Consider the following 24,226-nt stretch of genomic DNA (forward strand, 5'->3'; position numbering starts at 1 on the left):
GATGTCAAAAAAAAAATCTATAACAAACCGGTAGCAATCAGAGAAATATTCGGAGAGTTAAGTCTCAAAATTGGGTGTAGAATTTGAGCACTAGTTTTTACATGTATGTATGTACCATTTTCACGTTTTGGTCTTTAAGAAGGATAGACACGCACCCACATTTGCTAGACATCCGTTTGTCATTTTCGGTGTGGCCACAAGAGGGCAGCAAATCACAATTCTTACATTCTGTACCTTTAAAAACAGTAGGCCTATGCACCAACTGGCAAAAAAACAACAACAACAACATAACTTAGTACTTTTGCTGTACCTGTCTGTACTCCTCAATTGATGGTGAATTGACCTCATACATAACCCCAGCAATACTCAAACTCCTGTTTCAGATCTCCATCGCATGCACCTCAAACAGAAACCTCTGCTTCCCTCAGAAAATCATCTTATCCAGCTTCAGTATAACTTTACTAACATGGTGACTAATGAGTAGGAGATGAACGTAGTCTATCCAGACCTCTGAATACCTCTCATCGTGCTAGTCCTAGACGCTTCTTCTGCTTCAAGTGCTTAGAATCTCGATTTCTCCGCTGTCCTGTTTGTACCTGTCGCATTATAGGCTTTTGCGCTCTCTTACCTATGTCATATAAATGACTTTCCGCCTCATGACACTCATCTCCAACAATACAAAAAGTTAGCTCAGACTTGATACTTGATAAGGGACGCCTGTAGTCACATTTGTACGTGTCTTATTGTTTATGCTAGAGATGGGTTTTTTAGCCTAAATGCTAGTGTTGTTGTAACTTTGGCTTCCATTGCTGTTTCAGTCAGAATAAGGAAGAATTTCACCCACATCTAGTGTATGTCTGTAGTTATAGGGAAGCCCATAACTGCTGTATGTATGCTGGTATTTGTAGTCCTTACCACAGCCATCTTCTCAACATTGTGTGACTTTGGTATTTTTGTATTTAAAAAACAACAACAACAACAACATCTGGTGCTCTGAAACCCCACTGTGTAGCCTGCCAGGCTGTGTGGACGGGGACACAACACTGGTTTTAAAAGCCTCTTTTTAAACCCTGATTCTTACTCGTACGGATTTTCATTTGATATCATCCTTTTTCTCTTTGTGGACATCACGTTTGTACTTTTTACATGGTCCGGTTGAGAAAGTGGGGATTTTTTTATAGCCCAAAACACCCAAACAACATTTGTGTTGTACAGTATCTCTTTCCTCAACAGTGTCGTAAACCAGTATGTCGTTGGAAAGGTGCTGTAGTTTGCATTTATCAACGGTTAAGTGGTCATTTTAAGGTTAAGTGGTCATTTTAAGGCAACGTGGTCAAGTGAGGGTCTTTTTCTACCGTTGTGTGTGTGTGTGTGTGTGTGTGTGTGTGTGTGTGTGTGTGTGTGTGTGTGTGTGAGTGAGTGTGTGTGTGTGTGTCTGATGTAAATATTATTTGTGTCCCGAAAGCAGCAAGTTGAGCATGTCCTGAATAAAGTTTGAGGGAAAAAGAAGGTTTGACTGTTTCCATTTGTTGTTTTATTTGTCTGTTTGTCACATGGGAGTCACGTAGAGACATGTAAGCAGGAACTGAAATACAATAGAATAGAAGAACTATTCACTATTCACAATTCAGATTCAGATTCAGACAACTGTATTGATCCCACTGGGGGCAGTTCATTTGTAGCTTTCCTCCTCATTCAGACACCAACAACATACAACAGTACAATGTCATGTCAAGCACAGTTCAATAAACAGACAACAAGGTCATTAAAGGGCACCTTTTAGCACCTCTCAAAAAAAGAATTCAAGGAGTATGTACATGTGTGTGTGCGTGGGTGTGGCTGTGTTTATCTGTGTGTATGGAGGGGTGCAGTGAAAGGTTAAAAACATGTCTGCATGCCAAAATACCTCAGCGCTGGGGGGGGGGATCGTGTTCCTCTGAGACTTCCAGGGGGGGGTCATGGACAGACATGGGGGGGGGTCATGTATTGCGTGCCGTAGACAGACAGTAACAGGTGTGATGTCATCAGGGGATTACTGTCAGCTGAAACAAGCATTGGTGTTTGGGTCGTTTCTACACACATGTTCTTTACAGCACGGAACACACAGACACGTAACGCAACACTCTGAATGTCTTCTGTTTTTATCTGTTGTTTACTGGACAATCAGACAAACAAGTCAGGTTGGGGTTCAATTCCATTTCAATTCAATCAATTCAGGAAGTGATTTAAAATCACTGAGTGATTTGCAATCAAAACTGAATTGACTCTCGATTGGGAATTCAACGGAAGTCACAGCATATCACAGCACGTATTGGCGCTGTGCAAAAAGTCAGCTCTCTTAAACAAGAAAAAAAAGCAATAAAATGGGGGAATATTACTTAAAATAAGCACAATTATCTGCCAACAGGTCAATTTCACTTACCAAGATTTTCTTAAGTAAAACAACTAGTACAGTCAGACAAAAAACAAGCATATTGTAACGATCCTGTATGAGGCCCCGTTAACAGCTCCACCAAGGGAGTTAACCCTCTTGGTCTAATGGTTAGCGCGGCCGTCGGTTATGTGGGAGGTCGGGGTTCGACTCCCGCATGGGGCGAGTTACACTAGAAGATTCCCGTTCGCTACACTGGTGTCTGAAGTGGGATGGAAGGAAGGCCATCGGAGAGGCGTGTCCACGTGAGGGACTTGACATAGTGAAGCGTGAGGGCACGCTCTCCCGAACGGTGAGGATAGTGTAACGATCCTGTATGAGGCCCCGTTAACAGCTCCACCAAGGGAGTTAACTCTCTTGGTCTAATGGTTAGCGCGGCCGTCGGTTATGTGGGAGGTCGGGGTTCGACTCCCGCATGGGGCGAGTTACACTAGAAGATTCCCGTTCGCTACAATATATTGCCTTGATTTAAGATACTTAGATTTACTTTTTGCAGTGTGACAACATGTTGTGTATGTTTTCTGTTACAGGTGTCTACTTTAGGCCTGCTGAATAGTAATCAGAACTTTACTCAAAGCAGAATAATATAATAGAGACGAAACATCACATCCAATCAAGCTCCAGTGTCTTACACATGTACATACTGTACATAAACACAATCGATAGCAGCGACATCACCCCAATGGAAATGAATGGAGTGTCCTTCATAAAAATACCACAAAACCCTAAATGTACAGTAGTACATTCTCTCTCTGATAAAGTGTCTAAGGGGTGCTTCATATGCATGCATATTTACTTTGCTGTAGACTGTAGAAATACAGTACCTGGGGCCTAATAGATACAGAATGTAAAATACATTCAAATAATTGAGCTTTTGCGCTTGATTTAATTTACCTGGTACAACGGAACCAACAGAACAGTCCAGAACAGATCAAACTCCGAGCCAGAAACCAAGCACAGCCTCAAATACGTCCCAAGTATTTGACATTTTGACCACGGTCTGATCTCAAGGTACAAGTATGCCAAATCCAGGGTCAGGGTTCCCACGGGTCCTTGAAATCCTTGAAAGTGCTTGAATTCTCCCCTCTCTCTCTCTCGCTCAATTTTTTAAAAAATATATATATTATATATTACTTAGCTCGTCAACTGGTAAATAAGTCTCTGTATTGCTTAACTTTACACACATTTCACAATATATTGTTTTGCTGTGCTGCGGTAGAGAAGGCAAGAGACCATCTAGTGTTCACACATTCAAGCCTCTCTTTTTAATTGTTGTCTGTGAGCGGATAGTTCCTATTATATCAACTCTCATCTAGATTTCGTTTCAGAAGGTGTGGGAACCCTGAAGTGTGTTACCGAGCTATTCCGCCACGACCGACACCTTCCCCGACAGGATGCGCAGCGGGTGACGCTTGCAGGTGTTGGAGAAATACGGGAACACCGTCTCGGCGAACCTGTGCTTGAACGTGTAGATGAGCGCGTTGTCGCTGCAGTCTGAGAACGCCAGCCTCCCCCGGTCCCAGTCCAGCTGCACGCGGACCCTCTGGGGCCTCTTCTTCAGGACCAGGTGGGTGTCGCTAGTCGTACGGGCCCGGTACTCCCCCCCGTAGTGGCAGATGGTCCACAGCCCCCGGTCGGGACTCGGGGGGAACCACTCCTTCCTCAGGACCGTCCCCCGGGCGACCCCCAGGGCCCACTCGCTGCTCGCCCCCACCTCCACGTCCCAGGTGTGCCGCCCGGAGGCGAAGCCCTCGCGACCCAGGACGCACTCGTGGTAGCAGAAGCGCTCGGGGTTGTCGGGTATGTGCCGCTGCTGGTGATCCTCTTCTTCTTCGGTGAAGCGCAGGCTGGTGAGGTCGTCAGAGAGGGACAGGCAGATGTCGGCGGTGTTGGGGTCCAGTGTCACCGGGGCTTTTGGGCGGGGTTGGGGTGGGGGTGAAGGAAGGAAAGAAAGATGGATAGAGATGAGAGAGAGAGATGCCCTCAAGATTGACACTATAGGTGTGAACCCAGTAAACAAAGAGTCCAAAGGACGTCCCAGGAAGACGTCATCTGAACCCACGTTCCGGCTTCCCTGAGGACGTCTTTTGGACTCTTTGTTTATTGGGAATGAGGTAGATTTACATTTTTACTCACTGTATTGAACAACGGCCTGCATCTTGTCCCAGACGCGGTACTTCAGACAGCCCAGGTGTTTGGCCACGTCCAGCAGCGCCCCTGGGCCCTCCTCTGGGTCCTGCACTACGCACTGGGTCCTACGAGACACACGCGTCACAAAGTCAGTGTCAAGCTTTTCGAACCCATGCCGACATAGGCATAATATGCCTAATATGTGTGTGCACTGTAGACCGCGGTGCTAGACCACTGGACCACCCCAGGCCACAACACTCACCTTTCTGACGTCCTCTTGAAGTTCTATAAAGAAAAGAAAAAAATGTGAGACATTGTTGGCCTATCAAACCTCTTCTTATCCACGGACCCTGATGGGCATCCGAAGTGATATAAAGAGTTTACCTCGATCAATTCTCTTCATCGATATCACATTTTTTTCAAAATGTTGCATGCTATACGATGCCACAATTTTTTTCCCGAGACGGTAAACACGGCCTAAGTCACATCCAGTTTTCTCCAACTGGAGAATGTGTCATGTCCGGTTTCAACGCCAAATGTCCATACCATTGGTCGGCCAACCCAAAAAATAAATAAATAAATAAATAAATCTGATACATGAGAAAGGTCAAAGGTCAAAGATGGTGCCAAAATATCTCCAAATGGCCTAAACATATAGGTGTCCGCCTAAACATACCTGTACTAAAACAGGTACAAAGTTGCATTTGCTCACATTACTAGCATCAACTTTGGCACAAGTACTAATAAGACCCTGGAGTACTGATTCCTAGATGATTTGGGCTTGGTTATCAGGTTTCCAAGGTGATATTCAATGTAAAAGCTGTTGTTTTTTTAGGCGGAGACTGAATTTGAGATGTTTTATAATGTTCTAGCTCTATTTGCTCTGACACAGTAACATAGATTTTGATTCTGACACTTCTACAGCCACCCCACAGGTGTTAGCTTTCATTTGATAACAATATCATTATGAAGGCCCTTGTGATTGTGGAGATATTCTATATTCACTGTGGGCATGTCATTTCGAGCAGAAAACCAGAACAATTAGGTGGATAAGAAGAGGTTTTAAGTGAAGTGATGAAAGTAGAAAAAGGTAAAAGTGAGGTAGGATTCTCTCCTCTTCTTCCCCAGCCTGTCGTTTGTTCGTTCGTTACCTTCAGGAAGGTGATGTCGTCCGTGCCCATCGCCTCCTCCGTCTCCGCTATGGCCTCGGCCAGGGTGGCGATGTCCTCCGTCAGTCTGTCCATCCTGTCCGTCACCTTCTGGCTCTTCTGCTCCTCCTCTTCCTTCAGGGCGGACGTCACGGACGCCTCCTCCTCGCGGAGGAACAAGTGGAGCTTCTCGAACTCCTCCTTCACCAGCTCCGCCGTGCGCTCTGCCTGACTCTGCATGCGCACGCGCGCACACACACACACACAGACACACACAGAGAGACACACACACACACACACACACAGAGAGACAGACACACACAGGCGCACAGACAGACAGACAGACACACACACACACAGAGACACACACACACAGACAGACAGACAGACACACACACACACACACACACACACACACAGAGAGAGACAGACACACACACACAGACACACACACGCAAAGACACACACACACACACACACACACACACACACACACACACACACAGGGGAGGAGAATGACCACAATCAAAATGATATCCTGTCAATCGCTTATATCTGATATACTTTGTTATATAGTAGCTTATAATAACGCAGGTAATCTATTTGAGTTCCTGTGAGGTTGTTATTTAATTTGATAGAATATCAAATGTACATTTGATGACTGTTATTCATCATTAAGTGGTGTAGCACAGGTCACATAAAAGTTCAGCTAATATCCATGTTCTCTCTTTTGAAGGCTGAAGGATTATACAGGCCTTTCACCATGTTATCAATCAATCAATCAATTAATCAAACGTTATGTACAGAGACCGTGCCTTTTCACGAGCTGCACCCCGCCTCTGGAACTCTCTCCCTCAACCACTCAGAGACTCACCCTCCCCCTCCACTTTTAAATCCCACCTCAAAACCTACCGGTTCTCCCATGCAGACAACCTCCCCTACCCCTAACCATCTCCCCTAACCCTGCCACCCCCGCCCCCCTCCCCCCCCTGGACATTGCTGTCTTAATTGTTCCCTGTGCCTGTTCGTTAACTCTGTGTTCTATGTGCTCATGTTATCTGTTGCTTGTTGTTTCTGTGTTTTCTGTTCTTCCCATATTGTCAAACGTCTTTGAGCCCCGGAAAAGCGCTATATAAATACAATTAATTATTATTATTATTATTATTACAGTATAGCTAGCCTACGTCTTTGACTCTGCCTACCTTGATGTGGTCAGCTGAGTCCTGGCAGGTCTGTCTGGCCGAGCTCAGAGCTTCCAGCTTCTCCTGCAGAGGCCTCAGGGCGGAGCGCAGCTCCCTCTGGGGACGAATGGGTGTAGTCACAGGGTATATACAGGAATCTTGAGGTTAATTTGAAAGTGACAGTTGGATCTAAGTGACAGTTGACACTAGAACAGCCGTGTCTATGTTACCTACTCAGGGTATATACAGGAATCTTGAGGTTAATTTCAATACATTCCTAAGACTTTTTAAAGACCGTGTCAATATTTTTCCAGACCTCACCGCCACTTCGAGCTGTAACCGTTCACATCAGTGACACCTTTAACTTAGCAGTTTTAGTTTGCAATAGACTAGACCACTTACTATCATACAACACAATTTCCGGTTCATCTTTTTAAAAAATATAAAACTAATAAATCCACGAACTTTACCTAAACGTTTTTAGGACTCAAACTCTTTGGACAGAGTCTAATTCAGAAAAATACCTCATAAAGACCTCATAAAGTCGTGATAAGACTTTTCAATACTTATTAAGGGTCTTGATTTTCCCAAAATTGATTTATCAACTTTTAATACTTTTCAAGACACCGAGGATACCATGTTGTCCCCCCTGAGTCAAGACCAACCACATGAACACAGATACCCTGAGTCAAGACCAACCACATGAACACAGATACCCTGAGTCAAGACCAACCACATGAACACAGATACCCTGAGTCAAGACCAACCACATGAACACAGATACCCTGAGTCAAGACCAACCACATGAACACAGTGCCCTGCATGAGTAAGACGAGAGTGGAGCATTCTTCTTTTGGCTCTACACTCCAAAACCTTGGATTTTAAATCAAAACATTACTGAGCCAATTCCAGTGGCAGCCATACATGCTCCCCAGTGCACAAAGAGTCCAAAAGACGTCCTCAGGGAAGTCGGAATGTGGGTTCAGGTGACGTCTTTCTAGGATGTCCAGGTGACGTCTTATGGACTACAGAATACCATAAGACGTCCTAAAGACGTCACCTGAACCCACATTCCGGCTTCCCTGAGGACGTCTTTTTGGACTCTTTGTTTACTGGGTTTCCGTCTATCTGTCCGTCCGTCCGTCCGTCACACCTTGCAGTCCGCCGTGGCCTCCTCTGTGCCGCAGCACTCGTGCTCCTCGTGCTCCTCCCTCTGACACGCCACACACAAGGCCTCCTCGTCCTCCACGCAGAACAGGGTCAACATCTCCCCGTGGAGCGGACACAGCTCCCCTACTACCCCCCCTTCCCCACCCCCGGGACCACCTCCACCCCCTAGACCCCCGGAGCAGCGCCGCCGCGGCCGCCCTTGGAACAGCGAGTCCAGCAGCCTCTTGACCACGCAGTCCAGCAGGTCCCTGCCGTAGCAGACAGTACAGCCACCCTGCCCCAGCTGCAGGCAGGCCTGGCACAGGCTGTGGCCGCACGGCAAGACCAGAGCCGCTCTCTCCTGGCAGCCGGGACACGGCGACGACGACGACTCCTCATCCGCTGCTGGGACAGGAGTCTGCTGCCGGTCACCCCGGTCACCTTGCTCGGACGACATCTAGGACGTTGGATCACGGCGTCGGATCGCCCTCCCTAGATCACCTATCTATCGCTAGGAAAAACCGATCACGTTTTGTTGTCACCTCACACCTTGTGTGTGTATGTCTCTCTCTCCCTCTCTCTAATGCCCTCCCCTGCGGTGTGGTCCAGTCTGGTCTAGTCTCAGCTGTCTTGCACAGTCACTGTTGCTCTCAGGGAACAACATGTAAATGGTAACCCCTTGACACTGTAGCTATTTATAAAGGGTTGTTTATAGCTCTCTCTGGCTGTGTCTAAGAGGGATGGCGGGGCGGGGGGGGGGGGGGGTGAGGGGGTGAATATCAGTGTTGATCATATGAAACTGTTTGGGTACAGGCATGTGGGGAGGGAAGGGGAGGTCCACCCCAGGCCAGGCTTGGAGAAACAGAGAGCTCTGCTGAGTCACCCCAGTAAACAAAGAGTCCAAAAAGACGTCCTCAGGGAGGCCGGAATGTGGGTGCAGATGACGTCTTTCTAGGACGTCCAGGTGGCGTCTTTTGGACGTCTTATGGGCTACAGAAGACGATTCCTCGAGGTGAACGGTCAACGGAGGACAAAGCTGTCCTTTGGTGAGGACAGCTCACCAGGCTTCTCTCCTTGAGGCAAGTGTGCCTCAGCAGGGAGGACTTCCAGAGGGACCGGGGGGAGACCACGGATGGATAACATGGATGCGGGCCGCTGCTACAGCACCCCAGGAGAAGGCCGTCCTCGAGGTGAGTGATTATAATACAAGAGGAAGTATTATGTCATGCAGTGTTCCTCTTGTCAAAAGTAAAACAGCAATAAGCTCCAAGAGTGAAGTCATATTTATGGGGAGAACTAATGGTTCACCCTTACGAAGGAGAGGGTGTCTCCGTTTTGTTTTGTTTCACTTTATGTTTCCATGTTGTGTGTTTTAATAATGTGTTTTTTATGCTGTGTTCTTATACTGTTTTTTATGCTGTTTTATGATGTTTTGTTTTATTAATTTTATGTTTCCATCGAGGACCACTTTGGAAATAAGTGTTTTAAATAATGCTTTCAAGTTCCATCCTCTGGACATTACTTAGTGTCATGATGCGTAAATGATTCTATTGTAAATTCCTAACAAAAATCAAATCAAATGTGCCCGCCCAGGAGGACAAAGTTGTCCTCACTGACTAACCTCACCAGAAGGACCATGTTCTCTCTGAGGAGCTCCACCAGGAGGACCATGTTCACACTGAGGAGTTCCACCAGGAGGACCATGTCCTCACAGAGGAGCTCCACCAGGAGGACCATGTCCTCACTGAGACAGCTCACCAGGCTCCCCTCTGTGAGGGAAGTGTGCCTCTACAAGGGGGCCTGAACTGCCAGAGAGTGGCCATTGATGCGGCTCCCCATCAGGACCAAAATACGGCCCTTGCTGCAGCTCACCAGCAGGACCAGGATGTGGCCTCGGGGCGGCTGTGGTGCAGGAGGTAGAGCTGCCGTCTAATGATCGCAAGGTTGGCAGATCGGCGGTTCGAGTCCCGGCTGGCCACATGTCGAAGTGCCCTTGGGCAAGACACTGGACCCCAAATTGCTCCCAGTGAGCAGGCCGGCACCTTTCCTGGTAGCTTGCCGCCATTGGTGTGTGAATGTGTGTGTGAATGGGTGAATGAGAGGCCGTTGTAAAGCGCTTTGGATAAAGGCGCTATATAAGTGCAGTCCATTTTAGCAAACGTACCATACCTTGGCTTTTGCTGAAATGACACCACTGAATATTCAAATGCATAATCTTTGTCATAGTAATAGACGTTGCTAATCCCTAACTACTTTTTGATGCAGTCAATCTCCCTCTATCTTCCAGCCATGGCTCATTGGCGGAGGGATGTCTGGCTGGCTCTCCAGGGACCTCCTGTATATGGCTGCCTGGTAGTTTGCCATTATTATTATTTATTTTTTAGGCTGAGCGTAGTGGTTGTCTTTGAGCGGACAGTCTCAGTCTAGGCTTTGGTGGTGTATCATCATTTTCAGTTTGACCCTCAGGGCAAACAAAATGGGTGGGGGGGGGGGGGGGGGGGTACTGTGTTTGCTGTGATACTCTATGCATTGTTGTAGTAATGCTTCCAACATTATAGTTTATTTACAACTCTCCTAATCTGTTTCCCCAGATATTCAGCCCTGGACTGCAGTAAACATCTTCTGGACCTGACGTGACAGGGCTGACCCTGACCCATTGATGCCTTGTTCATATCTTGTTTTATCATATCTTGCTCATGTCATATCTAGTTTATATCTTACCTTGTTCATATCATGTCTGTTAATAATCTTGTTCTTATCTTGATTTTGTTATCTTATACCATATATTGTTCATAATATCATGTTGTTTATCAGAATCAGATTAATTTTTAGCCAGGTAGGTTTTCCATACATACTAGGAATTTGTTCTGGGGCCTCATTCATAGAACGTGCTTAGATCAAATGTTGATCTTACCCGTGTCGTACGTAGAAAACCACGTCAACGTAGTGATTTATACAATTTCAACGTGAGTCAATTTGATCGTGGAAACGATCGTAGCTCGACGTCGAGTATTCAACTTGCTTACGCACATTACCTACTGGTTATGCGGAGTTATTACAGGCATGTGAGCCGCACTGCCTAGTGTAATTCATGCAAGTGGCTCGTAATAAAATTAACGATGTTGTTATCAGCCGAGAAAATGAGTTTAATTCTAAGGAACTGATGTTTATGATTGTATTTCAGTCTTCCTTTATATCCCTCCGGAGCTGTCTATCTCTCTTCAACATGACTAGTGCGTTCCACAACGGACCTTGCCCGGCCACACGCTCAATTATACTGGATTTTCTCCGGTGTCAGGGAGTGAGCAGGCTCAGCCATATAAGAATAAGACCATTATATTATTACAGTATAAGCAGCACTCGAGTTGAGGGGGGATGGCATCCCCCCTGAAATAAAAACAGTCAAAATCGCCCCCCTCTTTCCATACTAATGTCATTTTATCAATGAACGTGGTATTACTGCTATTTCAAGGTGCGAGTGGGCACGCACACATGCAATGACAGTTACTGACACTGAAGTCACTGACGCTGTGGGGATGCTAAAATTGTCCTCTTATGATAAAATCCACCACCTCCCCTGATTTTCTTTTACAACTTGAGTACTGAGTATAAGCATTTGCCTGGTTAGTTGTCATGATCAAACGTTACAAATGCAACTTACAGAGAAGCCACCCTTCTCTGCCCTCTCCCGCTTCCTGACGAACGCCTACCCTATAGCACTTGGCTAATTCAGCCGCTATAATTCAGCCTCTATCACAGGGCGTTAATACAAACCTCATTCTCCTGCGTTCATTTTACCTGCGTTAGTATTTATAGAAGGAAGCACATACGCAACTTTAAACCATCTCAGCCCGTTTTATAAATAATGCTTACGTCCGTTTAGAAAACTGTGCTTACGTGAAAGTCAAAGATGACGTTCAAGTACTTTTTTATGAATGAGGCCCCTGGACTGTTGGTGCATACAATAAATACAATGTATACAAACATCAGGAACTCATGATATGCAACCAAATATGAAACATTATATATATATATATATATATATATGTAAGTGTCCCAATAATTTGAAGCTAACCACCTATAGCTGGTTGCTATCAACTCTAGCATTCGTTTTTGTTAGCACAACTGGCTAAGCAGCAATGTTGTGTAGCTAGCTAGGTAGCCAGCTAGATTTAGTTACCATCCATGGATAAGAGCAGTTACGTGTCACCTCCCTGTCATCAGAACGATCATGCCCCCTTTTGGGTGGTAGAAGTGGTAGAAGTTGGAAATTTGTAGGCTTTGCTTCTTTAATCCGATAAAATAAGGAAACCGTATTACTTTTTAGATATTAGGAGCCCAAATCTGATGGCCAGTTAGGCAAACTATTATATAGTGTCGTTGCCGATCATTGATCGACGTCGTTATATGGAGAAAATTAATGAAATAGGGGTTGATTCATCAGAGCAAAAAAAAAAGCTAATGAGGTGGTGGGGGGGGGGCATTTTCAAGATATCGCCTAGGGCCCAACATACCCACGGGCCGGCCCTGGGTGGGGGTCTGGTGTGGGGTTAGGGTGGGGGTCTGGTGTGGGTGGTAGGGTGGGGGTCTGGTGTGGGGTTAGGGTGGGGGTCTGGTGTGGGTGGTAGGGTGGGGGTCAGCAGAGTTATTTGGCACCACAGTTCCCTGATGCCCCTCTTCAGACTAGCCCTGGCTGAGCTGTAGGCCTCCGGGTCGCCTGCTTATCCAAGTCAGCACTTTTCCAGCACATCAGGCCATTTCTGGGAAATGAGACCATCTAAAAATGAAACTTAAAAAACACTTTCTCTTTTGTCTTTATCTTTATTGAACATAAAGCATCTGCGTGAGTGACCTTCCATCCTCGTAAGGGAGCTGTAAACATGTTCATAAAATGTTTGACTAAAATCATTCCTACCGCTAATCTTGATCTTTATCTCCCTATTGCAGAACGCTGCTGTACAATACTAGGTTAGACCTTTCCCTGCACATGAATAATTAACCAAGATATCTTGCAGAGGGAGCAACAGAACATTGATATCAAAGTAGCCTAAACAAGGCCATCGGTTTCCTTACAGCGACAATATACAGTACACTCTCCTCCACAAGAATCAAATGTATTTTCTATGATTCTGTACAATGTTTGGCAGTTTGATATTCCATGATCAAAGATTATACATTTACATACTGTCCATTAATTAATTCCATTCATATGATTACTGATTACAGAGCTCTTTTAAGTAACTTAAATATGACAATACTGTATGTCTACACTGTATGTGTGTGTACACTCTGTATGTCTATTATTGTTTGAATGGATCAATAAACAGAATTCAAAAATACATTTTGTTTAAGTTCAATCTGAAACCTGGTAATGGTTTTATGATTATTATAAACAAATGTACATATGCTTTTAGGTGCTATAAATGCTTCTAATTCATAAAGCTTAATAAATATCTGTACATTATTATGAATGCAGCCTATTCATGAACCTTAAGTTATCATCAAGTGTTGCTGGTTAGTTTCCTGTAGTAGCTACGTTATCTGAGGTTAGGAGGCCTAGTAGTGGCTAACGTTATCTGAGGTTAGGACAAATGAGACACACGCATATCAACCAGTTCACACTCTCACATTCCACACCTCAAATTTCTCATGCCGAGAAATAACAATTGTTTTGCGGGACTTTTATTTTAGAAATTCCTTGAAAGAAAGCTACCGGACATGAGTTTCGTGGCATCTTTCTGCACGCACGTTAATTTAAGTCTGCCATCGAAGCGGGAGGCGAGCGTTGATGGAAGAATCTGTGTTCACGCGAGCTGCATGTAAGAACGTAGCAAGTATGTGCATACAACATTGTATCTGGTAGCCTACTGGTACTTTCAAACCGCAAGTTGTTTCATCCGGTAACATAAGTTACTGTTTTTTTTTCTGAAGCTTACGTCTTCTAGTCATCTCTTTTTCGGGGTGATGGAGGAGAGATTGGCAGTGAAATTCCAGATAAAGTCCATGATGGGACTTTTCTCATCATCCTCCGTCCTCACACACTCATGTCTTTCCCCCTCCATTAATCTTCTGTTATTCAACACCAGTGTGAAAACGGATTGTATCCTTTGTCTCAGAGACACTATGGCATACAGTTTCTTAAATAGGCTTACTCACTTAATTTGGTTGAGATAATAGGCCAACGTTGCAATTTTACAGTTTTGGTAACTGTTTTTTGTTCCTCTACTATACCATAACCAGGTACATTAATAATAATAATAATAATAATGATTATTATTATTAATTACAATTTACAATACAAATACAACAATTGAGGGTCCCTCAAAAAAATAGAGAAAAAGAGTGCAGGAGAGATCATCACTGATCTCTCCCACCCCGGTCACCACCTCTTCCAAAGACTTCCATCTGGAAAAGGTTCCGGCCTATCAAGACCAAAACCTCACGCCACCCGAGTAGTTTCTTCCCTGTGGCAGTGGGCCTCACAAACAAGCGGACTCTGGGACTTCCACACCCCCCTCCTGTATGGTGGAATAATATGCCTACTAAGACATTTTATTTATTGATAAAGACATTCATTACCTTTGAGACTGAATTCACAACAGTCACTAGACAGTCAGACTGTCTGGCCAGAATCAACACATTGACGACCTCAGCTAAGTCGACAATGAAATCAGTTTTCTCTACTTAAACTTGACTTTGGCTAGACAACAGACACATTTAAATGATTACAAAGACCTGCTTGCTCTCTTTTCTCTTGACCTGCACCTAGATGAACTGAGCCATCTGAAGCAGTTCCTGCCTTTTGTGTTTCCCCAGGCCAGACTGTCTAAAGCCAGACCAAACCAGTTTGTGACTTTTGTGCCCTTTTTCACCTTTGTGTCCGCAGGAGAAAGTGGGGGTCGATTCCCCCTAACCTCTTTCTGAATTTGCATCACAGCCAGCCCCCTCCTCATACAGGAAATGCCTGTGATTGGCCTGTACCTTACCTGAGGGCGTGACTGTAACCTGTGTATAAAAATATCCAACTTGCTCTGTTCATGACTTTTCGAGGGAACCTTTGTCGTATCAAGACAGATCTTGACACGCTGTAAACTTTCTCCTCTTGCAAGAGTATATATTTAAAAAAATACTTTTCCTATGCAATTTGAAATGAAGCAGGCTGCCTTTTTGATTTCATATTTAGATACTTAACCTGCCACACACACACACACACACACACACACACACACACACACACACACACACACACACAAGGTGTCAACCCTGCCTATCGGCCGGAGGTTGTTGGCCATCCATTCCAGTCCCTGGACAGAGGAGATGCAGGGAAGGGTGGGGGTCTGGTGTGGGTGGTAGGGTGGGGGTCAGCAGAGTTATTTGGCACCACAGTTCCCTGATGCCCCTCTTCAGACTAGCCCTGGCTGAGCTGTAGGCCTCTGGGTCGCCTGCTTATCCAAGTCAGCACTTTTCCAGCACATCAGGCCATTTCTGGGAAATGAGACCATCTAAAAATGAAACTTAAAAAACACTTTCTCTTTTGTCTTTATCTTTATTGAACATAAAGCATCTGCGTGAGTGACCTTCCATCCTCGTAAGGGAGCTGTAAAGATGTTCATAAACATTTTTTACTGAAATCATTCATACCGCTAATCTTGATCTTTATCTCCCTATTGCAGAAAGCTGCTGTACAATACTAGGTTAGACCTTTCCCTGCACATGAATAATTAACCAAGATATCTTGCAGAGGGAGCAACAGAACATTTATGATATCAAAGTAGCCTAAACAAGGCCATCGGTTTCCTTACAGCGACAATATACAGTACACTCTCCTCCACAAGAATCACAAGAATCAAATGTATTTTCTATGTCTATGATTCTGCACAATGTTTGGCTGTAATCAGTAAGATGTCTGCACATAGTGCTTGGGGCAATGTTATATAGCACCCTAGACAATTCAGTAATGGTACATTTTTGGGGGATTTCATTTTTTCTGATAAATGAGAGAAAAGTGATGGAGTCCTATGTTCCTATCACCAAAAAGTGCAATTTCCGTCTAAACTAAAGCTAAGTTTACAGGACTATAATTCAGTATTTATTTTGGTTAATAGTTGTCTGACTATTTGGTGATGTAGGACAGCCACCTGGTTCCAACCTCAGCAAATCTGAAGAGGAAAGGAGTGATCAATCTCCAGTTATGGGCTTTTTTGTCACCTTCCCCATATTCGGCCTGGTCTAATTTGGCTCTTTTTCAGGGATTGGGGTAGTTCTAAAGAACAACCAAAATAACAAAATAACATTTGACAACAATCAATGTCATTAATGGGAGACCCTAAAGATAAGAAAAATCATTGTTGTCATTTGTTCTACCTCGGGTAGGGGTATCTCAAAATCTGAGGGCCCTTCCTGCTAGACTACTAGTGGTGGCTAACGTTATGAGGTTATATTTATTTATTTTTTGACACAGGAGAAACAGTACAAGGGGGGGGAGTAGAACTCTTAGGAGACACAGAATCGGGGGAAGCACGTGTCTCAGGAGGCACAGTGCTGGGGGGGGAGTAGATGTCTCAAGGAGGTTAAGGTGTAACCTGAAGAGATGGGTCTGAAGATGGGAATGACTCAGCTCATTATGTCTCAGACACACAGGTGGCCGACATGAGTCCATACTGAGTGTTACTGATGCCCTCACTCCTCTGCACTCCCTGCTCAGTCTTCTCTGTGTATCTTGTCATGTGATGTGTTCCATGTCAAGATAGTCTGTTCCTAACGCAAGTATTGAGACCTTGATCTTACAGTTTATTTGTTTTTGTGTTAGTCCATATTTTGTATTTCTGCCATTGTCCTTTTCTCAGTAAAGACATTTTTTATTTTGCATTATACAACAGTTAGTTCCGACCAAGTAATTTGATTGGACAAGAGGCATTCCATGAGCGCTGATATACAGTATAACAGCACTGGGACTTTTAACTATATGTATCACTCCGCCGCACAGATGTTCTACTAAATGACCGTTAATTAGACTACATGTTTGTGTTCAGGTCACTAGGCAACCGTCCATTTGAAGTTCAGTTGCGGAACTATTTTTTGTTTATTTTTATGATTAAATAAACAAACAAATCATAATCTGTTGTCGCTTATTACTGTTAACTAATAAATGGCGCTGTAGAACTGTTGTATAAAAGCGGCCTGCGGCCTCGTACCTACGACCGAATCACAGCCATGCTGATATTCAGTATAACACACTCCCTCTCGTGTGATATTGCTTAATTCGCTTACCATTGTCAGAGATGATTGGGTGCAAACCTCACTTTAGAGTCATACTGTACTGCCTAATTCAGGACAAAGCATTTCTCTGAAGTTTGATTGATATGAATAAATGTGTTTAATAATAGCCTGTTCTTTGGGAACTATATGCTTAAAACATAGGCTAAAAACACTTAACAAATGTTATTCCAACTTCTATCCCATCTATGTCCATTCAGATGTTTTAGGTCTGTATTACTGTACTGTGAATGCTATGGGGATGGTTGCTTTTTGATGTTTTTGGTCTATTGATGTAAGTGAATACCATGGTAGAGATGGATTCCCCGGGTGTTGTCAGGTGAGTGAAACAGAAAGACTATGAGCATGGTATGTGTCAGTTTATTGCATATTTTCATCACAGGCAACTTCATACTCCAACTACAGTCAAATCTAAAACATTTTAATGATTAGAATCGTATTGCCCTCAATGATTTACAAGGCGTGTTATTTAATTCATATAAACATAATCAACATCACAGCACAATTGAAAAATATATGACACAAGAATTTACATGAAAAGGGAAAAGTGAAAAAGTTTCACTGTGTCACAGTGGGTTATTTGCTGTGGAAAGAATACATTGGTACGTTTGCAGAGTACAACATTTACTGTATTAAAAGTAAGTACATTGAATCTCATATCAATTAACAAATCTAAATGCACGTTGTTTTGTTCATCAATAACTTGCAGCAATAGCATTATAGTGCATGTCACAATAAGACAACAAGGAAAAATCGAATGATGTTGTCTCTACTCAATGTACGTACATTAACGTAAAACATGGTTTTGTCATTCTTGTTTTCTCATGAAGTCAAGTTTGATTGTCTCAGTTTTGCCTGAAGTTAGGTCAGTAGCTGTGGCTTTCATTTCTGTGGAGCCAAACTTGATTTCTAACCTGACAGTGCGGCCTATGCCCCCATCGATGTTAGGCATCGGAACAGTGAAGGAGCCAATCTGTTCTATTCCCCACTCATCGCCATACTTGATAGACTTAGGATTAGGTCTATCTGTGCTGTAAAACTTGAAATTCATTGCTGTCTGATCTGCTTCTAAGGGAGTGAAGGTGTGCTCCCTGACTTCATCACAGCCCACTGACTCATCCATATAAACCAGTTTCTTAAATATGTCATAACACCACTCTCCGACCTTCTTTTCGGGTTTGTGCACCGATTGATCAAACTTGACAGCAATAGAAATCCCATAAGTCAGGCCACTTACTCGTGCTGCCATCACCTTGGGGTTTGCCCCAAAAAGGACAGCTCCCTTGACTATGACCTCCTGGGGATCAAGAGGGCAGAGCACTTTGCACTGATTTCCAAACTTCTTCTTAATGTGACTCTGCAGGATCTTACTTGAGGCATAACCTCCCACTAAGACAATGAATTCAATCTTGAAATCTTTTTTCAGGATTTCCTTAAGACTATTAGTTATTCCTCTAAGGCTCTCCTCGAAGAAGGAACGCATTTTCTCACTTGTGATTTTGATTAACCCCTCATTCCAGGACGCCCCATCAACCTTCCCGAAGAAGCTTTCCATCTCTCTATTGCCTTTCTGAGCTAGTTGTGTCAAGTTATAACGGCAGGTTACCTGTATGTCCTCATCTGTACGCTTAAGTACAGAGAAGTCATACATCATCGTTTGCATCTCGCTAGGATACTCTCTCTCATACTTATCCCAAAGACCATCAGAGAATATTTCTCTGAGGAAAAGTTTGAACTTCTTGTCCACAGTTTCTCCTCCCATATCATTTCCAGAGGCCCTGGTGAGCTCCTTCAGTTTTCCACCTGACAGCATCTCATGTACAGTGATGTCGATAGTTCCACCTGGGGAAGCACAATATTAGACCTATAATACAGTACAACATGCTTTAAGATATTCTTCTCCTCTAGGCATTTTTAATAATTTACCTGAACTGAATCATGTATATCAGTTTATCTACGAACAAATCACTAAATCATGTGATTGTTGCCGCTTTGCTAAATTGCTTTCAAAAACAAACAAAATATGATATAACATTTTTAAATTGGCTAACGTATGTACAGTATATATAGTACATATTAATTAATAAGGATATGCATAGTATTTAAATTGAAGCAGGACCCCAAACTGAAATGTCCATATTTATAGAGATTGAATGACAAATGCCACTAATTAAGGCAGTCTTAAGGCTGAACAGCGCAACACAAAACAATAGTAACAGTAATAGTTACTACATACAAATGTTATTACTGTGGCCATTCATATCAAGGTAGACACGATTTTGTTGTGTCACAATACCAAGTCGTGGCTGTCATAATAAATACTTTAATTACCTCCGCAGTCTACAACGATGTACTGTGTCCCAGGTTTATGCTCCAGTTTCTTCTGGTTTATCTCGTCTGTTATGAAGCCCTCAGATGGAAGCTGCTTACACCAGAATGAAGCTGCCTCTGGCTCCAAGGCTATAATCAACTTGTCTGAGTTTGTGTCCGTCACAAGAGCAGCCTAGAAATGAGATAGTAGAACATAATACTTTAATGTGTCGGAAATATAGACTGCTTATGAAACCTCTCAACAATACAATCAAAAATAATACAGAACACATTTTTGCCTTGAATGGGGAATTTGCCTTGCACGTAACTGTCCAATCTCACCTCTGTTGCTGCTTCTCTCATGAACTGCTTGGCTGCAGCGTTCCATATGGCTGGAACAGTCAGAACCCAGGAGAAATCAGAGGCCAGGAACCGTCTTCCGGACGTGTGTCCTGCGATTGTGTCCATTGCATGGTCTTTGAGATACCGCAGACTCTCTGTGATCACCTTCATGGCGCTCATCGATTTACCATTCTTTGCAACTATCATAATATCCTTATTCAAAGAAGCCTGTAAAATAATAAAAATTATATGTTTTTTTAAAAGAAACAAAATAAGTATATATATATATATATATATATATATATATATATATATATATTAGTGAATAGAATGCCATCATGAAGATAATTTATTAATAGGCCTACTTACTTTGCCGTAAAGTTCCATTTTGAAGTTTTCAAAGAGATAATTTGTCTTCGCATCTTGTCCTTTCATTTGTGTGTATGCAATTTTAGCATCATAACCAAATTCTTGGAATTCTTCATTTTGATCAAACAAAACGCAGGTAGGAGTCTTCGGGGTGTCGTAGCCATGGTTCTGTCCCCAGCGCGGTACCCTGGGTTTTGGTTTCGAACCTTTTGGCAACACACAAAAGGAGTATCCACTATATGCAGTGCCAAAGTCAATTGCTACAATAAATGAATCACCCATTGCATAACCAAAGGCTAGCAGGTTTGTGTTAGAGAAATGATAATTCTACAGTAGGTAGACTGTAACAACTAAACACAAGACAGTACCAGTCCCCAATGACTATGTTGCTTGTAATGGTACAATTTGAAACTCGTAGTTGTATTTATAGCTGAAATATCTGCTTTCATTTTGAATCCCTGAGAAGCCCAACCTTTAAAGTGGGTGTCAGCTAAGCTAAACAGCTTATATACAGTAGCTAAACAGGAAAGAAACAGACTGACTTGATACCAAATCCATCTGAAGAGGACCAGAGAAGAGCAGCACGATGAGCAAAAATAACGGCTGTTCATCATGTTCATCTTGTCCTGAGATGACAAGGATCTTAGAGTACCTGATACAACAGTAAGCATGCTTCTTTTCAGCAATTGTTTTATTCAATTATTTTAAAATGTAGCGTACATTTAAAAATGTAAGACTCCAAATCCCTTTAAATGTCCTGAATCAAAAAGTGTAAATGGTGTAACAGTTGAATTGATTGTATTCAATTACAAATATAAAATAAATTAATAATAGTAATAATAATAATTATGTCTATGTTTCTGGATTCTGTAGTGCGTGTGGACAAAGGTGTGGACAAAGGTATGTTAGCTTATCTTTGGCAAACTTCCTACATAGACAATGGGCAATGTTACAAACTTCCTACATAGACAATGGGCAATATTACAAACTTCCTACAATGACAATGGGCAATGTTACAAACGTCCTTCATAGACACTGCACAATATTACAAACTTCCTACATAGACAATGGGCAATATTACAAACTTCCTACATAGACACTGCACAATATTACAAACTTCCTACATAGACAATGGGCAATATTACAAACTTCCTACATAGACACTGCACAATATTACAAACTTCCTACATAGACACTGCTCAATATTACAAACTTCCTACATAGACAATGGGCAATATGACAAACTTCCTACATAGACACTGCACAATGTTACAAACTTCCTACATAGACAATGTTACAAAATGTACTTCAATCTTAATGTTTGCCTGTCAGATTGAAGGGATATGAGTTTATGATGAATGGAAACGATAAGATGAAGATAATTAATTTACTTACACATATATTACATTTGGATGAAGAGCAAAGTGCTCCTCTATTATGTTTTATTGTCCTTCAAATAGCCTTGTGCACATAGCACATTCATTGAATGCAATACAAAGAAAGGTTTGGTGCGCAAGAGGCTTAAGTGTCGTTTTACAGGCCAAACAAAACTAGTAGACTTAGCGTTCGTGGTTGCATTTGAAGTAATGTATTTGAAGTAATGTATTTGTGCATTAATAGTAATAGAAGTAATGCATTTGAAGTAATGCACCCTAACCCTTAACATTATGTATAGTGTTACAATTTGTTTTATTAAGTCATACAATATATATTGAAAAGACTATTGCTGTAAGCTTGTTGCTGCAGTGCCATCATTACATCATTACATTATTGTGTTGGATTTGAGGTATTTGTATTTGCATGCAAGAATAAAGATCCTCTGAATTAGTCATTGTATCAATTTCTGTACTTTTTAATATTTTCAAATATGTGATCTGACTGGGGCCAGCCACTTGAGTGAAATTACAATGTACCTATATTTCCTCTCTTGCTACAGCCAGATAAAAGTATCAAACCACATGTTAAAATACTCCAGAATGCAGGAAATGGCATCTACTCAACCTGGGGGAGGACCCCCATAGCCCCCTTTGAGTTGTCCCACCCACATCTTTTGGGCTTCCGACGCCCATGTATAAAACACTTATCTTTAAACGGGTCTTTAAGCCATCTGATGCCTTTCCTGTGCCAGTCTTGAAAGACTGAGTCGTGTTAGGAACCACTAACCCAATCTCTAAGGAGTTTGATATTATGCTCATGGTCAGAAAGTCTCTTGTCAAAAAAGAGTACATTTTAAATGTTCACTGACCTAGAGAACAGAGGAAACAGAGACCTCACAGACCCCTGCATGTGGAAATAGAATCCTAGAAAGAGGAACAGTATGACACTCACAAGTCCAAGAAATTAACCCTATACAATGTTTCCTTGCATTACAGGTCTGACACAAACGAACATGAGAAACAACAATGGTGGGCTTTTTATTATTCATTTGGCACAACTCTATATTATTGGGTATTGTGTGTGGATTGATAGAACAATTATAACAATTCACTCTATGTATCTGCCCCAGTGCAGTTCATTTAATTGTAATTGGTGTAAGATTACTGATTGAAGACGTTGTTTTTAACACAGGATGGAGGAGATGGAATCACATTACAAATCCAAGATCAAAGTCATAAGGTACATTTCATTAACTGTGTGTATGTAGTGCCTCTACATACCAAAATCACAAGGAGTATGTCATGTCCTTTGATCCTGCTCATTTTGAGTTGAGGCATAAGTCATGATAATGCATGGTTATCCACAGGGAAGATTAAGAATTTGGCTACATTATAGTAGTCAGACAATGAAGTAAATAAATGATAAACAAAACTGTAACAAAGTGACTGTGTTAATAATGATTGTATTTTTCCTCTTTACACTTTCTGACCACAGTTCCAAGTATGAAGCATGCAAGGCTGAATACGCTTCCTTCAAGGAGAGGTACTGTATGTCATGTTGAACTACAACAAAATGGAATCAAAAGTTGTAATGTATCGGAGGTGGTTTGGAGACCACACCCATTTGATAAGTAGGTTGGCCCCTCACACCGACAGCTCGGCTTTAGCTTAACACGTTTGTGCAGATGATGGGTGTTGAGCTATGTTGTTCTATAACATAGCTAGTATTGTATGGTGATGACACTAGTGTGAGGAGTAACCTTGTATGATATCTGAATACATGCCGTGGCTAATACCTAGGCTTTAGCTTAGCAACTTTATGCATATCTTGCATGTAGGAAACCTGGGTTTAAACCACAGTTGGACACATTAAGAAAATAGCAACACTTATTCAGTACATTATGGTAACATTTGTTGCTTTTTGTTTATTGTTGTCTGTATGTTTCTTCTCTCAAGAATGGCAAGTAAAATGTCCTCTGAGATACAGAGCAGAGGAGATTTGTCTGAAGACCTCACAGACCCCTCCAGAACTTCAAAACTCTATGAGATCTATGGCATTCTGACACTAGAAAAATGGCCAAAAATCAAGGATGAATTAAAGTCAGAGCATGATTACCGAACCAGGGCACCTTTGTACATTCAGGTAACTCAAATGATAATTCTTAACAAGATAATTAATTACCTGTATGATAGCTGAAGTAAGAGGAGACCAGTGACACACACACACACACACACACACACACACACACACACACACACACACACACACACACACACACACACACACCACATAAGACGCTTTCTTACAAACATTCATATAGCAAAAACAAAAAAGTGAATTTGAAAAGCATAGCATCTCAGTATCCATCTTTTGGACATTATGAGTTTTAAAGCTAAATATTCAAGACATTATTTGAGCTTTTCTTTCAAAACAATAAAGTCACTAAATCTTTAATGTTTATATGATCTATTGATAGGAAATGTTCAAGGATGCAAGGGCTAAAATGGAGGAAA

The 24,226-nt window shown here is 42.5% G+C and overlaps 2 protein-coding genes across 2 annotated transcripts; both read right to left on the reverse strand.

The window, feature by feature from the left end:
* Window positions 1-3,791: 3,791 nt before the first annotated feature.
* Window positions 3,792-8,496, reverse strand: LOC308167473 (E3 ubiquitin-protein ligase TRIM35; the record flags this gene model as incomplete). Its single annotated transcript, XM_080541891.1, has 6 exons — window positions 3,792-4,342; window positions 4,568-4,686; window positions 4,824-4,846; window positions 5,713-5,943; window positions 6,912-7,007; window positions 8,044-8,496. 6 exons carry the CDS (start codon window positions 8,494-8,496, stop codon window positions 3,792-3,794), a joined length of 1,473 nt encoding a protein of 490 aa, XP_080398017.1.
* A 1,118-nt stretch (window positions 8,497-9,614) lies between these two features.
* On the reverse strand, window positions 9,615-20,618 carry LOC308167474 (heat shock 70 kDa protein 12A-like; the record flags this gene model as incomplete). Its single annotated transcript, XM_080541892.1, has 5 exons — window positions 9,615-9,827; window positions 18,235-19,157; window positions 19,647-19,818; window positions 19,968-20,192; window positions 20,337-20,618. 5 exons carry the CDS (start codon window positions 20,616-20,618, stop codon window positions 9,615-9,617), a joined length of 1,815 nt encoding a protein of 604 aa, XP_080398018.1.
* Window positions 20,619-24,226: the final 3,608 nt, after the last annotated feature.

The sequence above is a fragment of the Nansenia antarctica genome, assembly GCF_963989245.1.
Source record: "Nansenia antarctica genome assembly, chromosome: 11".
Taxonomy (NCBI): Eukaryota; Metazoa; Chordata; class Actinopteri; order Argentiniformes; family Microstomatidae; genus Nansenia; species Nansenia antarctica.